This window comes from Cordyceps javanica, chromosome 3, assembly GCF_051103115.1.
Source record: "Cordyceps javanica chromosome 3, complete sequence".
Lineage (NCBI taxonomy): Eukaryota > Fungi > Ascomycota > Sordariomycetes > Hypocreales > Cordycipitaceae > Cordyceps > Cordyceps javanica.
This window is the reverse complement of record NC_139297.1, coordinates 5,085,200-5,102,945: the sequence shown is the minus strand read 5'-3', so window position 1 is coordinate 5,102,945 and position 17,746 is coordinate 5,085,200. Positions and strand designations below refer to the sequence as shown.

Below are 17,746 nucleotides of genomic sequence, written 5' to 3'. Positions count from 1 at the left end.
TACAGTTAGACAATCCCAGCCTCCTTTGCTATTTCGGCAGACTGATTTGTCGTTTCGAGAAATACTGCTCGATATTGTGTATGTCTGCCTTGGGGTCAACAAGAGCAATATATGTATCCGGTCGAAAGAGGTAAGCAGCATCTTCCAGGAGACCTGCCGCTCCATATTGCGCGGTCCATCCAAACACCGTCAGCCTGAGACCATGGGCCTTGCACCATACGACCATTTGCTCGCTTGCCGTTCCGTAAACGTGAAGTTGCCATTCGATATGGGCAAGAGAAGCATGATTATTGTCGCCATTGATCTCTACCCATGGAAGGCGCTCGCCGGCCTGGACGCCACCTGAAGCCGCATTGGCGCCTGCAAGCGTGGTGCCTGTATAGCTCAGCACGAACTGCGACAGCCCGCGAAACGCGCGACGACGAACAGCCCGAAAACTAAACAAGACGGGCATGATGTAGGAAAAGAAGACGGAGCGAATGAGGCCGGCAATCAGTCCTCGTTTCGTCATAAAGGTAAAAACCTGGTCAGTCGTGGCAACCAGCTTTCTCGCAAATCGGATGCGCTCCTCCTCATATGTGTCCAGAAGGCTGTCCTTTGCTTGGCCATTGAGAACAGCGGCAATCTTCCAAGCCAGGTTGATGGCATCACCTATGCCCGTGTTCATGCCCTGCCCGCCTGCTGGGCTGTGGATGTGCGCCGCGTCGCCGAGCAGAAAAGCACGACCTTTGCGGAAATGGTCTGCCACCCTGTGGTGCGAGCGGTACGTTGTGAACCAGTTGACTTTGATGTTTTCCAGTTTCATTTCGTCGACGGCGCGCCCGCGGACTTGATCAAAAGTCGACGAGCGCGTCGTTGAAGCAGGGCTGCTGCTGCTGCTGCTGCTGCTGCTACTGTTGGACGGGGTCACGATGCCAATCAGGCGAGCAGACCCCTTTCGGGCGAGGGGGAATACGCCCAGAAACTCGTGGCTGTCGACGCAGAGCTGCAGCTCGCCGTTCATGGTCGGCCCGGTGGCCTCAATGTCGGCCACGTAAAATTCCTGCTCGTACGTGTCGCCGGGAAACCCCATGCCGAGAGTGTGCCGAACGGCAGAATGCGCACCATCGCACCCGGCAACGTACCGGGCCTCGCAGGCTTCCGTCTCTCCGCCGGGCTTCTGCAGGACGGCCCTGACGCAGCCTGCGTCGGCGTCTTCCGCAAAGCTCTGCAAGCTGGTGCCGCGCTCTACCGCGACGCCGAGGGAGCCGAGGTGGTCAATCAGAAGCTGCTCGTGCTCGTTTTGCGGGAAGCTGGCGACAAAGGGGTAGGCCGTCAGGCCGACGGCAATATCTGAGAAGCGGAGCTTTCCGCGCTGCGAGCCGCCGACCCAAATGTTCGGGCCCGTCAGGTGGGCGGACCGCGCGGCAATGGTCTCGCCGAGCCCGATCTGCGAGTATAATTCGAGGGTTCGGGGCTGAACAGCGAGGGCACGCGTTGTTGTCGCGAGCGTGCTTTCCTTGTCAATGATGCGCACTGGGACGTCGAGCTTTGTGAGCCAAATTGCCAGAGCAAGCCCAGTCGGTCCTGCGCCGACGATCAAGACGGCTGTTGACGACATTTTTGGTGTGGCTCTTGGCAGCGGAATGGCCGACGGAATATGCAATGCTAGCGGGGATATGTTATACTATTCTCTTCGGTGATCAAAGACGTAAAATTGTTGGTTTTGGTCGCCCAAGTATTTATAACTGTTTCTGTGCTACACGTGATACTACATGGCTCGTATCGCGGGCGTCACCCGTACAGACGTATCACATCGGCAGTCGGTGGCCGGCCAGCGGCACTTCCGCGGAGGATGGTAAACCGGGACGGAGCCGATCGGCCGGTGACGAAGGCCCGAGAGAATGTACAGACCATTCCAAGAAATTTCTCGTATTCCTATATAAGATTTTCAGTCTTAATAATAACCAGCAGCTGCCAGCACTATTTATCCCCCTATATTACTTGTTTTATCCCTGGTCACTTGCACGTCCATTATTTTCGCGCAAGAATTCCACCGTGTTTGGCGCACAGGGGGTGGGCAATGTTAGACTGCACTAGTTGCGTCTGTCGGCAGTGTCATTAGTCTCCGTGGATGATCCTTCGGGTGATGCCGTGCCGTGCCGTTGCCACCGCCCAGAAATCAAGCATTTAGTCGTCTCATGTAAGCGAAAATGGCTCTTCATTCCGTCCTGGCCAGTACAAGCTTTCAGGCAGCATTTCAATTATTGTAAAATATTGCAGCTGACCTTACGTACCAGCCCAACGCGGGTCCTGACGGAAGCTCACTCCGAATTGGCCATAGACGTTGACAATCTATCTACAGTGCTCAGCAGACGGGACGCTAACGACCGGCTGACAAGCCACTTTACAGAGTAGTGCATGCCAGACTCCGCATAGTGATATTTGCGTATGCTCACATCTTTGCATCCCATTCGTGTCCAATGGACAGGAGTGCTCTCGGGGTATGCCCCTGTTGCTGCGGGCTTGCAGCTGAAGAGGCGGAGGAAGAAGCGAGCCTGGACCAGGCTGACATGACCCTGAGTTTGACGCGCAAGATACATGATATTCGTTATGCCTCACGATCCTGTGCCATTTGCGCTGTTTTTTTAAAGGTGCTATTATTTTTTGGCGTGCCTCAAGATGTCCACGGTCACGCCAAAGTCATACTTATACTGCCCATTGGCCCTGGTAACGTTCAAGTTGCTTTTCAAGCCCATGGCACCCATTTGGTCGTTCAGCTCTATTCCTCAGCCAGTAAGTCGAGATGGCGCAGGTTCGAGGCCCAGACGTGGTGCGTGCAAGGGAGATGTGCTAATAATCCACTTTGCAGGGTTGATGGGACAATGGCAGCCAGTGCTTCCACTCCCTGATACCTGTGTGAGCCAGCTGTCTCTACAAGGCAAGGCATTTATAAATACCTGCCTGAGGACGTGCCTACAAAGTCATGCTTTGTGCAGAGAAACGACGACTTTGAGTTACAGAGTGCCGCGAAGGTTTCTCTATGTCGGACACAGCGGGGACCAAGTTCTGCGTCTAGTAGACACTGCTGGTGCTACTGTTGGCGCATATGTTGCATTGAGCTACAGCTGGGGAGGAGCAGTAACAACAAAGACTACTCGCGCCAATCTCGCCCAGATGGAGCAGCATATTACGCTAGCAGACTTGCAAGCAACAATTGTAGATGCAGTGGTACTAACGCGTGAGCTCGGCGTTCACTACCTCTGGGTTGATGCGCTCTGCATCGTGCAGGACTCCGAGGAGGACTGGGAGCAAGAGTCTACGAAGATGGCATCTCTGTACGCCAATGCAATCATCACCATTGCTGCTGTTTCTTCAAACTCTGCCGCAGTGCCGTTCTTGCGCCCCGAGAATAGCGCGAGAGCTGCGGAGCATCAGCAGAAGCTATTCAAGTGCACTGTACAGACAGAGACGGGGCCGAATGTTATCAAAGCCAGGTTGATTGAAGGATCCGGCATCCACTGGCGCTGGCTAAATGACTCTGACGAACGCTTCCCGAAAGAACCGTGGGCGCAGAGGGGGTGGACGTTGCAGGAGCAGATTCTATCTTCAAGGCTCCTCATGATCTCTTCTGCCGAGATGCAATGGGTCTGTAAGCAGGCAGAGACTTGCGAGTGCCTTTCTACGCTCAACCGACGTCGCCAGTTTGGGCGCACACCGCTGGCGCAGCTCAACGACGCCGCCGAGGCTTTTCAGTTCTGGCACAAACTCGTAGAGAACTACAGCAACCGGAGCCTGTCCCTCAACAGCGACAAGCTGCCGGCGATTTCCGGCATCGCGGAAGTGGTGCAGCAAAAGACGAGGTCTCGCTACGTTGCGGGCCTCTGGGAAGACAATATCGACTTGGACCTGCTCTGGCACAAGACGGGTGATTTGCCAGAGAGTGCAGAAGGGCACGACCCGCAGGCTCCGTCATTCTCGTGGGCATCGGTGGACGGCGAAGTAGATTACTACTGCTTCCGCAACGGAAGGCTCCCGTATCGCAGCTTGGCAACGGTCTTGTCGGTCGAGAGCTCTGCGAGTGCGCAAGCGCCGTTGGGTAGGGTGGCAGGCGGCAAGCTCACCCTGCGCGGGCCGATGATTGCAAGCCGCATCACGCGATATTCCGAAAGCGGGTGGGCTTCCATCGACATTGATGATCGCGTGCTCGAATTCGTCCCCGACTCACATCTCGGATATTTTGTCGCGCGTCACGGCGACGGGGCCGAGCAAGTTGCTTGTCGGAGAGGAGGTCCCGCTGGACAGGTCGGGGTTGAGCCGCTGGCACCCGCAGGACAAGAAAAAAGAGACGTACATGTTTTGTCACCGAGCAAGAGATGCTGGGTTCTGAGGTTGGGGGAGTTTGAACCAGCACATCACAAAAGTGCAGAATGGGGCGCTGAGCTCATGATTTTGGGCATGTCCATCGCTCATCCGGGATATTACCAACGCCTTGGCATGGTATCGGATATAGTGCGAGGACTGGGTGGTCTCTTTGGACAGGAAACGGTGGCAACTATCACGCTTGTCTAGGAATTTGAATTGGATATGTGAAGAAATGATTTGGTGCTCTGCAATAAGGCGAGCCATATCAATTCGTAATTACTGAACTACAGTCAACTTGGAAACGCGCATCCTTAGCACCTCTGCATCGTAGAATATGAAAGAGTCAGAATTTGACCTATCCCTAATTGTCTCTTTATCGCAATATCAGTCACCAACCGGCCCTTTGAGTTAAGAAACCTCGGCTAATCAGGTTGTCGGGGTCGTACGCCACTTCTATTACTATCATCGGCCGTTAACTAACTAGTAACGCATCCGCGTCAAACTTCGTCCTTGACAATGTTCGGCGTCAGCCTTTTGAGAATAGCGACCGACCTGAAAAATGGCGGCCGACAAGGTAGCGCCAACGTAATGGATAGTTGTGCCCCCGTCGCCGTCGACTACTGGCGGCGCTGCAATACCTCCGCGACAGATCATTCTGGATACACTGCGGAGCTGTATTGATACTGAGATATGGGAGAGCGAGCGGGACAGCAGCGTGTGTTACTAGAACTGGACATGACTTGCTGCAAGGGACACTGGACCTGCTGCCGAAATCTATGGGCCGTTAGGTACCGCTCATTAAGCAGGCGAGTCTAAGGAAACGGCCAGGCAGAGGTAGAGCACATGTGAGAGATTGTCCATTTATTTTACAAGGCTCCAAGTCAAGGCCTTGTTCGTCTGTTGGCCGCTTGTGTACGTATATGCCATAGAACTTGTATAGCTTTATTCGCGAGGGCTAGCGGGCACTTTCCGGTGCGGGAATATGCTCCTTAGCTATCAGTAGGCAAATCAAATATCTGCGGTACATGTCAATAGCCAAGCAATATTTCTTTTTATACAAGATCCGAGGTAATACTCTTCCCCGTGGTAGAGAGTATAATACTCGCTCATAGAAAGCAGTGTGCTTATTATTCTAGTTGATCATTCTTGTCACCGCCCGTCTGAGTCACCGTGGAGCAACGAGGAAAGCAAGAGACGGCCATTTTATCGCATGTTGCCGATGATTTCTCTTGCCAGCCTTGTTGGCAGCTGATGAGTATTCGGAAAGATGCGGGCACGTGGTGGTGTGACTGTGAGTGCCTGAAGGAGGCTGCCGATACTTAAAATGTAACTAGTGGTGATCACTGGCTGGTACCTGCATTTGTGGTATAAATGACTAACAAAGTCAGGTACCTCACCCCCCACCGTTGCGCCTCCCGCGTGCCTTGTGCGTCATCATTCTCGGTCGCATGGAATTGGTGGTGGCAGCTGTACTCACATTCCGTCATATGCGCAGTAGCCAAGCATCCAAGCCATAAAGTGCTGCATCACCCGATTCGCCCACGGCAGTCAGCTACTGCAACCTCATTCTCTCTATTGTTTCATCCACTGTCGCTGCGGATTCCCCCATTTGCCAGACGGACACCCTCACCCCGCCGTTGGGAAAGCCCTCCAAAACCCCGCTCAAACGGCCCAAAAACAAAAAACCAGCCTAACTGCCTTCCTGCATCTCACGCTGCCTGCTTCCTCGAAATCTCGCCTCGTGAGCACCTGTCAGCACGTTCTTCGTCTGAGATCCCGTCTATTCTACGTCTCTGCACGCTCACATAAAACATGGCTTCCGCCATCGACGACGCCCCCGTTCACACGCCGCCTGGCCCAGATGCGCCCCGGCCCAAAGGTACGAGCGAACCGCTGGACGAGCTTGGGCGAGTGCCCATGTCTGCTAACTTGTTGGAACTCTTTGATAACCTGAATCCCACCTCTAGGTATTCTAAAACGCTCGGGCTCGCACAACCCGTCCGCGGCCGATGCAACAGCTGCCCCTCCGCCTCTGCGCCAGCGTTCCATGAGCAAGGAAATCACTCTCGAAAACACAAACTTCAACGCCGGCCACCGACGCTCATCGTCCGCAGCCCGCATCACCGCCTCCCGTCGCCATTCGGCCACCAACAACGAGTCCGCCGAGCCCTCGCAGCGCCTTAAGTGGGACGAGGTCAACCTGTACCTGACGGAGCAGGAGCGCAGCTCGACCATGAAGATTGACGAGCCCAAGACGCCCTACGTCAAGCAATATGATCCTGCAGAAGATCCTTCCGACGACGAGTCGCAAGACGGCGAGGCCGACGCGCAGGAAGGCCACGCCCAGGCTTCTGTGGGGGGTGCTCATCGTGTCCCTAAAGCTCCACGTGCACGCGCTGAAGATGACATTCCGGGCCTTTCGCTGGGCGAGCCAGAAGAGGAGATCCCGCAAGCGCACGGCCACGCGGCGCATGCGGAGGCGGGAGCAGATGGTTACGATGCTGACGACGCCGCTGCGGCGCACGCGGCCTCGCCCAGAGCCCACTCGGAAAAGAGCGTTCATCTGGAGGATGACAACGTCGCCTCCTCCGCCGAAGACGCACTGGTGGGCGCCTCCCCCGAAGAAGTCGAAAAACACCACAAGTTTGAAGAACTTCGCAAAAAGCACTATGAGATGCGAGACGTGGCGCAGCTCCTCGGTAACCCAGAGATGCTTCCCGACGACGAAGACGACGACGACGACGAAGAAGAAAAGGTGGTTCCTCCCGTCCCACCGATTCCCAATGGTCTTTCATAGTCAATGATCCCCGTATTCTTTGGATTGCAACATATATCTCGGCGTTTTTTTTTTCCTCCCTTCTCGCTCGTTTGGGGATGTGTCTTCTTCTTGCTTTGTCATTCATATAACAGATAGCCAATTTGGTACCCTTGTTTCTGTGGCTTGCCACACATGAATCGTGTATACTTTGAAGCAACGAGAATTGAAATTTGATAAATAGTCTGTCGTAACTGCGCCCCCAATGATAGATATATATACACACATGGTATCAATTCGACACTTGCCTTTTACAACAAGCCTTTGCGCGCCAGCTCCACCTTTCGCGCCGCCTCGCCGTCCTTGAAGCCACCTCTTGAGACACAGATGCGCTTGCCCTCGCCAAGTTCGAATTTTTCCTCGTGCTGGTCCCAGATACAGGGACAGTGGTGTGGAAAGTGTACGCACGCTAGCGAATCGGGGCAGAGGTACTTGTCGCAGACGGCTAGCATAGAGTCAGCAAAGCCGTACTCGCCAATTCACATTGAACGGTCAAAACATAGTAATTCCATGGGATAATGACTTACAGCCTTCGTAGCGCGCGTGGTATTGCGAAGCGTCGCTCGGGTTGTTCTGTTGCTGCTGGTGGTGCTGGCCATGATGCGCCTGCTCCTGTTGGCCAAACATTTGGTCAAAGAAGCCGAACTGGGCGTTAGCCAGGGAAAATAGCGACAGAAATGTTATTAAGAAGTGCATCGTAAGGATTTGTGCAGAAAGAGATAGTTTCCGGATTGTAAAGAGAGCAAAGTGCTGTGAGACAAAAATCATGTAACAATGAACATGCCGTCATTGGGCTAGCTGGCCAGTTTCTGGGATGGCTTATCGATAAGGTGGGCGACGCCTGACTAAGCCGACCCAACACCAAATTTGATCACTCGCCTTGTCAAGTCGAGCTTCAGTTCGTAGGAGCCCCCATAAAAGACTCCTCGACGGCATCAATCTCCAGCGCAATGGCATCTCGGCTTCTCTGGGCCCAGCGACCATCGCTGATAGCGGTTTCTACCCTGTCAAGGCTGGCTGGCTTAACATTACAGCCGCAATTCAACAATGCCATCGTTCAGGGTCAAAGATACGCCTCGGTCAAGGCGCAAGGAGCGTACAAGAAAAAAAGCAAGCGAGGCATTCCCAAGAAGCTAGGAGCAAAGCGGACTGGAGGTACGTCTACGGAAGCCAGGAATCCATGCCATTGAGGCATTCGAGGTGGCACAGATCTCATGCACGCGAAGAAACTTACCCTCCCCGACAGACCAATTCGTCATTCCCGGCAACATCATCTACAAACAGCGCGGAACACACTGGTGGCCCGGCGAGAACTGCAACATGGGCCGCGACCACACCATCCACTCTACGGCGACGGGCTACGTCAAGTACTACCGCGACCCGGCCCGCCATCCCGATCGCAAATACATTGGCGTCGTCTTTGACAAGAACGACACCCTTCCCTATCCCGCGCACGCCGAGCGCAAGCGTCGTCTCAACATGACGGCGTACCCGATCCGCGAGGCGCCCGCCGCGCCCGAGCTCTCGCCGTCGGGGATCCCGTTCGAGGTGACGCGCGTGCAGGCCGGCGAGCCGGACCGGCTGCTCAAGCTGCGCGACGACTACAGCTACCGCGAGGACAACTGGCGCATCGGCCGGCTGGTGCAGACGACGGGCCTGAAGCTCAAAAAGTTCCGCACCCGCAAGCAGTGGCTCCGCAACAGGCGCTGGCGCCGCGAGAGGGAGATTGCGGGCCAGCGCAAGGCGGAGGCGAAGCGCGCCGAGCAGGGCGACGACGGGTACAAGTCGGCCAAGTTGGTGGGCAAGAAGGCAACCAAGAAGACCAAGGCCAAGGTCAAGAAATAAAGAGTCATGTGTAACACTAGCCATAGTTTTTTCGAGGTGAATAATCCTGTATATTACCATACGATTTTACCTTTTTTTTTTTTTGTAAAACACCTGCCATGTTGAACCAATCATACTACAGACCTGTTGTGCCTGCGGCGTTGTGCGAGAAGAACATGGACTTCGCAAAACAGACTGGAAAAGCTCCGGACAGGATGTTAGACATCAAAAAAAAAGCCACAGATTGTGCTTGGCACGAATTCGTGTCGCGTTGGCCACTGTGAAGAGTCAGATACCCAGTAGTTGTGCTTCCTGCCGAGTCCAAGTTGGTGGATCGGGGTGTTGCATGCAGTTGCGTGAACCCTGGCAGCACTGTTTCGTCTTCGCCGCGCAGCACGTGTCGCGCTTTCCTCGCCTTTTCCTTTTACCGGCACGTTATCGCATGCGCGCCCACGACGCCTGGATTCGGCAAACTGCGCTTCTTGATTGCAAAGGGACGTTTTCTTTTTTTCTCTCAAAACTCGCATGACCGGGACTTTGCGCCAAAGACATCTTCTGCTGCCTTCGCCTGTTTGAGCTACGCGCGGCTAGCGGCATCGCCAGCGCGCGTGCTCCCCCAAAAGTCGAAACCGAGCCAACCCTATACCTCCCCCAATCGCTGATGTGCATGGATGACGTCGTCAAGGCCGATTTGACCGCCCCGTCTTTCACTCTTCAGCACACCGGGACATCATGCTTCCGCTGCGGCCCGATGGCCCAAAGGCCGCCAGGCAAGCTACGGCGGCGACGGCCTCGTCGGCCCCCCTTGCTCGTAGGGTTGTCAGCCAGGTACCGCTGCCGTCGTATGCGCAGCCGCCCCCGGTGCCGGCGCCACCGCGAGGTGGTGGTTTAAGCTCAAGGCTGATGTCTCTCAATTCGGCCATCTTGGCCGCACAGCAGGAGTGGGAGCGCAAGAACCGGGGCGATGGTCGTTCGTTGAGTGGCAGCAGCTCCGTCTCTAGTTCTGGTGTCTCATCAGTAACAAACGAGTCCGGCCCTGAACCGACTCGAGGTGAGTGGCGTTCATGACTTGCTGAGATGCCGCGTATACTGATTAGAAATTATACAGAGCCACGTTCTAATCACAGTTCTGGAGTAATAGGGTTGATGGGCCGCCCTGCACCTCCTGTAGCCAGGAGAAAGCGTAGCATAGACAGCCCGACGCTAGAGGCTTCGCTGCGGCCTACAAAGCGAGTCTTTTCCAATTCATTGGGGACATCGTCTGACACGTTTTCTTCCTCCCTGCGAGCAAGTCAATCCGGAACTTCGAGCCTCGCCCGTCGTCACACTCAAGACGGAGGAAATCGCCGTGTCGGAGACAGCGAGCGGCTCTTGTTCAGTTTATCTGATTCTATTCCTTGTCGTGCTGATGGGTCAGAATATGAATATTATCACGGTATGTATTTAGCGTATACTTTCCTAGAACCCATTGCGATGATTACGTCTAACACAATGTTTGCGTAGCCCCAAAGGGTAGGCTAGAGACATTAAGCGGCACTCTTATTCCAACCAACTATAAAGTAGACACTTTCTCTCAGTGCCCTTTTGTCTGTCCGGACAAAGCGTGCCAAAAACAATTTGATAGCGCCAGAGCGCTGGGGGGCCATTTTTCAGCTGGCCACAAAGGCACCGCGTACAATGACAACTGCGACGGCACATTTACAAAAGTAGGTTCCTATAACAGAGTTATGGGGTCCAAGTGGCGGGCTATAGTGGTATCTCGGATCAGCGTGAAGGATGGATGTGAAGAGGAAGACCCGTTTGTCACAAAGGCCCAAGTGCAGTATACACCGGCGCATGTTGCCCTGACGTGGCCGGATCCCTTTACCTATGTCCGCTCTTTTCTCCCACAGCAGAAAAGCTATTCTGCATTTTTATCCATACCATACATTCTGGAGCTCTGTGAGCTGCCGAAGCGCCGCCAGTTGCCTCCGTCGTGGATCAGCTTCCACAGGAACAAAGACCTGAGCGAAAGAATGTTTGCGCTTGCTGTTGCATACATTACTGGGATAGAAATGCTTGGGCCTGACGTTTGCGATGCTGCAGCACATGAAACAGGTAGCAGACTATCGTTCCAATCCGTTGCCGTGCCGTTTGTGCTCTCGCAAACACACATGAAGAAACATTTTCCAGTCGAAAGCTGCGTAGGATGCTATTACGCCGCCGAGGCGAGCGGGCAGCCCCCCCGCTGCCCCTGGATGACTCGGTCAGGGGATTTTATTCTCCGCTATTACGAAAACGTTGATGGAGTTGAAGACCACGATGACGATTATGGCGTCTATGCTCTTCGTGGGGCGGAGTTGGAACTGGCGTTGCAACGGCAGTCGGCTCGCGCTGTACAGGCCGTCATCGATGCTGGAAGAGCAGCTGAGCTGAAGATGCCGTCGCCGAGCGCCCCTGCAGGTAGATCTCACGACTTGCCTGCGGAACAAGAATCGAGCGAAGACTCAAGCTCTGCATATGATGACGATGGGTTTCTCTGTGGCCAGAGTCGCACCTATGGTGGTCGTGCGTCTGCTGGTGACGCCCCCCGGCGGGTGACGGTGGCGGAGCTGGCGGAAGCGTATTCGTTCGCCGATCCTGACCGCAGATCTCGATCTGCAACGACACTGCGCAAAACAAAGCAGTCGACTCCCCCTGAACCGACTACCAGACCTAAGAACTCTGTTCAAGCTCCACTGCCCCAACTTGAGATGGAGAGCTGGGAGGTTGCACCAGGTCGAATGGTTGACTCGACACATGGAGAAAGTATGTTTATGAAACTCTTTTGTCAAAAAGAAAAGAAGAATTCAGGTGGTGTATGTTGCTGACAGTTTCTCGATAGACATTGGGTACTCAAACGCCTATCTGAATGGGCGTGAGCCGGTCCAGGTGTCAGAGGACGTTTCTTTCAACGTGCTCACTATCAAACCGGGTGATAAGGCCAGATGGGAGGCTCACGAATCGCAATTGCGGACATGTTCTGTGGCCTCGGGTAAAATCGAGATCAAGATCGGAGCGAACAAGTTTGGCACGGGACCGAACAGCGTCTTCATCATCCGGCCCGGCGAGACATGTGTGGCGACTAACAAGCTCTACGTCGATGCAACCGTTCACTGCACGACTGTGAAAAACTACTCACTCCTAACTTGAAACGCCGCATATACCCTCGGCAAGTTGCTGTCAATTATGTTTCCATTTATTTTTCCTGCCTTATTCTTGTTTTCTTTTGAGCGCGCGCATCGTTTGGGCTGCGTCGGGGCTTCTAGCTGCCATATCTGGGTCATGGGAGAAGGGCGGAATGCATGGTAGGGTGCCATAGAATGGCAACGATTCAAAGTTTGTATCTTCTAAATTATCTTTAATGATCTCTGTTTTCCGAACCCAGCCAAAGAAAATCGACATAGCCAATCAGTGGCTTTCCAGAGACTCGCACACAACCGTCCGATGCGCCGTGTGCAGCTAGTACCATCGCACCGAGCGGGTGCAACCATGTGGACAAGTCACGTCGAGGCTAGTCGCAATTTTCGCCGCAGGCTGACAACATTTTCATTTACACTGTAACCTTTCTGGAAGAGCCGTGCAACAGGTTCGTAGAGAAAGAGAAGATGCGTCACGGGCAAACCGAGATGACGTCTGGTACCAAATTGCCCAAGTGCTTCTATTGTATCTTTTTTTTTTTTGCTGCGGCATTCGGGACCGCCCTGCAGGGTAGCCTTTGTCAATATAGGCAGGCCGCGACCGTGACCGCGGTTTACTCTAGGGCGCTTCGGGGGAGACCATGAGACAGGGTGACCAGCTGACTTTCGGGGAAGAGGCGACAGCGAGCCCCGAAAGACGTCAGGGGTGATTAAAATGTCGGGGTACGGATCTTTATTTTTGCATTTGAAAGCTTGGCTGTTTTGAAAAAAGAAAAAAAAAATTCCCATTGTCTTTATTCTTCTACACACAATCATACTTCCCACCCACTTACACGTCTATAAAACGCATACAACCCCAAAAGACTCGGATGGCCTCAAAACGGCCGCAAGGACAGCCTGAAAGGCCACAAAGCAAACAGGATCCTAGCATAGTCTCTGGACAGGATCCTCCCGCTAGTTCTGCCAAAGTTATGACGCCGAAACGCTTGGCTCGTGTGCCCAGTGGTGTTCCAGAGCCACAATCACCGGCTCGAAATTCCGACTCGAGCAAGAATGATAGCTGCGAGAAGCCAGACACCATTGAGATTGAAAAGTTGGAGGATTTTACGTTGAGATCAGAGCTCCCAACTGGCGACGACGACGACGACAGCGGCGGCGAGGAGCGGTTCCTCCTCGACCCGGCCGGCGACCTCACCCACGACGTTACCACGGTGGACGTCGTCACGGTGCCGTGCCCGGGCGGCGACCGACTGCGCACATGGAACCGCGAGGGGCTCATCGGGCGCTACTTTGGCGCGCCGTCGATGCGCGACGCCGAGGGCAACACGGGCGGCGGCGAGCGCAGGTCGACGTCCTGGGTGCGCCAGGGCCTGCGCCGCGAGGCGGACAGGGCGCGCATTCTGCTGTACGCGCACCCGCCGCTCGCCGAGGGCGCGACGCTCGGCCGGCTGGCCGAGGCGCTGCTGGAAGCGCTCCGGGCGCTGCGCGCGCGCGAGGGCCGGCCGCACCGGCCGCTGCTCCTCCTCGGCCACGGCGTCGGCGGCCTCGTGGCCAAGATGGCGCTGGTGCGCGCGAGCCGGGACGCCAGGCACCGCGACGTGCTCGACGAGTGCTACGGCGTCGCCTTCTTCGGCACGCCGCACCAGGGCTCGAGTTACCTCGCGATGCGCTCCCTCGCCGGGAGCATCCAGCGCCTGCTGCAGCTGTCGGCGCCGCTGCCTGAGACGCTCACGGCCGACCTGCGCGTCGGCAGCCGCCTGCTGGCGCACGTCGACGAGGACTTCAAAGAGATTGCCAGCGATATGCGCATATGGACCTTTTACGAGACCATCGACTCGCGCCTGTCCGGGCGCGGCACCGCCATGGCCGGCCGGGGCGGCGTCACCGCCCGGACCGGGACGGGGACAAAGGGGGGCAACGCGGACGGCAGCGGGGACGGCGTGTACTTTACGGCACCGCTGACGTCGATCAAGTCGGCCATCCTGGGCATGCGCCAGGAGAGAATCTTCCCGCTGCAGAGCGACCACGCAAACGTGGCGTCCTTTGGCCGGCACAGCCTGCCGACCATGAGGCTGTTCCTGAGGCAGGTCGCCGAGCAGGTCGAGCGCGCCGACGCCAGCATCGCCGGCGGCGGCGACGGCGAGCAGGGCGCCGCGCGCTGGTCGATGCCGAGCCTGGAGCAAAAGGTCAACGTCGAGGTTCACGGCTTCTTTGACGACTTCGTCTACGGCACGGGCATGACGGCGGTGCGCGCCTGGTCCACGCGGCTGCCGCTCCGGGACTTCATCACCAAGGGCCCCGAGGAGTGCCTGAACGAGAGGCTGAACGAGGTGGACGGCTCGCCGGGACAGGGGCAGTTTCTGAAGACGAGGGGCAGGACCTCGCTCGCCCAGGTGGGCGGCAGCGCCGACCACTCGCCGTCGCCATCCAGGGCGATTATATCCGTGCCCCCCGTCATGACGGTCAAGGACGCGCTCGGGATCGACAGCAAGATCACCGAGCCCCTGGCAGCCGTGACACCAATGTCGCCCATCATCCACCCGCTGAGCAGCCTGCCCAGCGCTCCGCCCGCATCGTCCCCAAAGTCGGCACCCATCGGCCCGATCGCGTCGCCGCCCTTTTGCGCGCCGTCGCCCCCGGTCCGGTACGCCGCCTCGGCCGTTCCGCACGCATCCCCGCTGCTGCGGGCGCAGTTTGAGCAGGATCTCGTCATCGACCGGCTTTCGCCGCCGCTGCGCGGTCGTAGGGCGGCCGCGCCGGGCATGTCCCTGAGCCGGTCCGCGAGCCTGGGCAGCGACGGGGCGTCGAGGTTCAAGTATCGCGACTTCCCGCCGTTCTCCGTGCGGAGTCGGAGCACCGGCGGCGACGACATGCTGAGCGCCGACGAGGAGGAGGAGGAGGGTGAGGATATAGAGCCGTCGCCCGCGCTGCCGGAAAACATTTTTGGCGTGCGGTCTGTGTTTGGTGGCGGGAACCGGCACGCAGGCCTCGAAGCGGGGATCCTGTCCAGGCCGGAAGCTCACGCGAAAAGGTTTACCTGGATTCATCTGCCGTACAACAATCCGACATGGGTCAAGGTATGGAAGCAAGGAAATGACATCCCATGTGTAGACGGCTAACGGAGCGATAGAGCATCCTTCAAACTCTCCAGGTGTGTTCTGGAAAGAACCTGTCGCACCTGTACGGACCAGACTTTTGGGCGACAAAGCATACACGGGGTCGACATTCTCAGCATTACGCATACTTTGCAAAGCCCGGCTGTTACTTTACGGCATCAAGAGCCTGTAGGTCAATCTCCCAAAGAGATGGAAATTGCACTAACCACCACCAAGTGTCGCCGTTGAGCACCTCGGCTGTCAGTCCCACCATGCCGCCATTTTCAAGCGACGATGGCATGTATACCTGCTTATTCTTCCCATACCTTCACTTTGATACCTATAAACGTCTTCTCCGACGCCGCAGCGTGATCCTGCAGCGCCTGAATCAAGGGCGTTCGCGCCCCGTGCCGAACAATATCGCCAAGACGGACTCGCTCGAGATGCAAGTCGTGTGGGAGTACCTGGGCAACGACCCGCCCATAAATTGTCGCCGCACGCTGGATCAGTATGGATACCCGTCCATCCGCGATACGCGATCGCGCGACGACGACCAGATGCTGTACAAGCTTACCAAGGAGCGGTTCGGTCTGCACGGACATGCGCAGCAGCTGCACGCCCAGGGATCCAGTACCCGAGACGGGTCCAACCGCAGCGGTAACGAAGGGGGTAATGTAGGTTGGAAGGAGAGACTGACACGTCTCCGGGGGCAAGGCGAGGATCAAATCAGCGAAGACGATGTCCTCAACGGTAATGTCTTGATGGTCGATCAGCTGTGGCTGTGGGTTATCAATACACGTAAGTCGCCGGAAAATGGAGGAACGACATTCTGCCCATCTGACTTGTCTAGAAACCGTGCTTACGTTCTTCCCAAAACGAGAGGGGGATCCTATCGAAGGCCCGCTGTTCCAGCAAGCCGATCTACGAGACAGCATCTTCAACGAGGTCAATGTCGACTTTACTCGACAGTGTGAGAATGCACTTGATTTGGCGGCCTTGTCAGTGCTGCACGCCGTGACCGTACTATTGGATCGGTCATCGCATCCGGACCTCGAAGTGTTTCGCATCTTTGAAGAAGCAATCAGCGTCTTGGTAGGAAACGTTTCCGCGCAGATTTTCTTTTCTTTCCTTTCTTAAGACCGCATTGCTAATACGCGAACAGACTGAGAAGCTGACGAGCTCGCTCAAGGAATTCCGCACAGAGGGTGTGCGGGACAAGACGTTTGACTTTGAGCCAGTCGACAACCGGCTGCGCTTCATCCGCGCACGGCACAAAGAAGAGGGTCGCCGAGCGGAGCGCGAGAACCGGGACAACACGTCGGCGCTGCTGGAGCTGCGCGACATCGAGGACGAGCTGATTACGCTGGTGCACCTGTTTGAGCGGCAGAGCAAGGTGATTGCGTCGATGCACGCCACCTACGCGCGGCCCGAGCTGCGAGAGCACACGGTGCACGGGCGGCTCTTCCTAAGCGAGGCGCTCAAGAAGGCTGGCGAGTACATCCAGCAGGCCGAGGAGATGATACGGCGGGTGCGGGACACGCGCGACGACTACGACAAGCTGCTGCAGATGGTGCAGCGGCAGGCGCAGGTGGACGAGGTACGCCTGAGCCGGCTGCACGCGGACGTGGCCGGGGCGCAGAACCGAAGCGTCATGATCTTCACCGTCTTCACCGTCATCTTCCTGCCGCTGACCTTCTTCACGGGCCTGTTCGGCATGAACACGCGGGAGTGGGGGGGCGGCGACAACCTCTCGCTCAAGACGATTGGCATGATTGCGCTGCCGTCGAGCGTCTTCCTGATTGTGGCGTCGCTGGTGGTGGCCTGGAGCACGACGGTGCGCAGGCTCGTCCGCCGCCTCGGCCGCGGCTACCGGCGCGCGCAAGAGTACGTCTACGTCTTTGCCTGGGACCCGTGCCTGCGCGCGCTGCACGACTTGATCGGGTACGTGTCCTGGGGCCGGGGGGACGGGACGGATACGGAGGGTGAGCTGGACGGGAGCAGGTCAAGCGGCGGCAGCGGCGGCGGCGGCGGCGGTCCCGGCGGTGCGCTGCGTCAGGAAGCGAGCGATTTCTGGGAGAGGCATCGTCTCGAGCGTGACAGGGGCTATCGGATTCCAGAGGTGAACAAGAGGGGAGTGCGCAAGGGCTGGTCGGTGAGGACAAAGAAGGAGAATAAGGGAAAGTAGAGAGACTGGTGAAGCATTAGTGGCGTTGTAATTTTTTTCCTTTTGCTTTTGCTTTCGCTGTTGCTTTTGCTTTTGAATGTGACCTTTGGGGCTCACGATGATCGCTTAATAGTATGTCTCGCTGAGATGATTCGTACGATAAATGTCACAGTTTGTATGATTTATGCTCGTGTTTGTGGCCAAATCTTGAGAGAGGAGGGGGTTCTGCGTATCGATAACCTACCCGGCAGTTACTAGTAAGTTGTAGCGGTGACGATCTGGAGACCAATTCATCTTGAGACTGATTCATCTTGAGAATCTTGACGGGGAAAAAGACTAAGACGAA

General features: G+C 56.3%; 7 protein-coding genes across 7 annotated transcripts; 5 read left to right on the top strand and 2 right to left on the bottom strand.

Annotated features, from left to right (window-relative positions):
- Nucleotides 1–28: 28 nt before the first annotated feature.
- Nucleotides 29–1,600, bottom strand: V2A60_005724 (uncharacterized protein; the record flags this gene model as incomplete). Its single annotated transcript, XM_083257031.1, has 1 exon — nt 29–1,600. One exon carries the CDS (start codon nt 1,598–1,600, stop codon nt 29–31), a length of 1,572 nt encoding a protein of 523 aa, XP_083113157.1.
- Nucleotides 1,601–3,156: 1,556 nt separating this feature from the next.
- Nucleotides 3,157–4,551, top strand: V2A60_005723 (HET domain-containing protein; the record flags this gene model as incomplete). The annotated part of the gene is made up of 1 exon (XM_083257030.1): nt 3,157–4,551. One exon carries the CDS (start codon nt 3,157–3,159, stop codon nt 4,549–4,551), a length of 1,395 nt encoding a protein of 464 aa, XP_083113156.1.
- A 1,605-nt stretch (nt 4,552–6,156) lies between these two features.
- On the top strand, nt 6,157–7,141 carry V2A60_005722 (PP1-complex regulatory subunit GLC8; the record flags this gene model as incomplete). Its single annotated transcript, XM_083257029.1, has 2 exons — nt 6,157–6,223; nt 6,312–7,141. 2 exons carry the CDS (start codon nt 6,157–6,159, stop codon nt 7,139–7,141), a joined length of 897 nt encoding a protein of 298 aa, XP_083113155.1.
- Nucleotides 7,142–7,410: 269 nt separating this feature from the next.
- Nucleotides 7,411–7,855, bottom strand: V2A60_005721 (uncharacterized protein; the record flags this gene model as incomplete). Its single annotated transcript, XM_083257028.1, has 2 exons — nt 7,411–7,604; nt 7,687–7,855. The coding sequence occupies 2 exons, from the start codon at nt 7,853–7,855 to the stop codon at nt 7,411–7,413; spliced, it is 363 nt and encodes a 120-aa protein (XP_083113154.1).
- Nucleotides 7,856–8,109: 254 nt separating this feature from the next.
- Nucleotides 8,110–9,004, top strand: V2A60_005720 (mitochondrial 54S ribosomal protein bL27m; the record flags this gene model as incomplete). The annotated part of the gene is made up of 2 exons (XM_083257027.1): nt 8,110–8,314; nt 8,406–9,004. 2 exons carry the CDS (start codon nt 8,110–8,112, stop codon nt 9,002–9,004), a joined length of 804 nt encoding a protein of 267 aa, XP_083113153.1.
- Nucleotides 9,005–9,715: 711 nt separating this feature from the next.
- V2A60_005719 (uncharacterized protein) lies at nt 9,716–12,154 on the top strand (the record flags this gene model as incomplete). Its single annotated transcript, XM_083257026.1, has 3 exons — nt 9,716–10,034; nt 11,279–11,770; nt 11,847–12,154. The coding sequence occupies 3 exons, from the start codon at nt 9,716–9,718 to the stop codon at nt 12,152–12,154; spliced, it is 1,119 nt and encodes a 372-aa protein (XP_083113152.1).
- A 958-nt stretch (nt 12,155–13,112) lies between these two features.
- Nucleotides 13,113–17,421, top strand: V2A60_005718 (uncharacterized protein; the record flags this gene model as incomplete). The annotated part of the gene is made up of 5 exons (XM_083257025.1): nt 13,113–15,218; nt 15,272–15,425; nt 15,474–16,034; nt 16,087–16,328; nt 16,399–17,421. 5 exons carry the CDS (start codon nt 13,113–13,115, stop codon nt 17,419–17,421), a joined length of 4,086 nt encoding a protein of 1,361 aa, XP_083113151.1.
- Nucleotides 17,422–17,746: the final 325 nt, after the last annotated feature.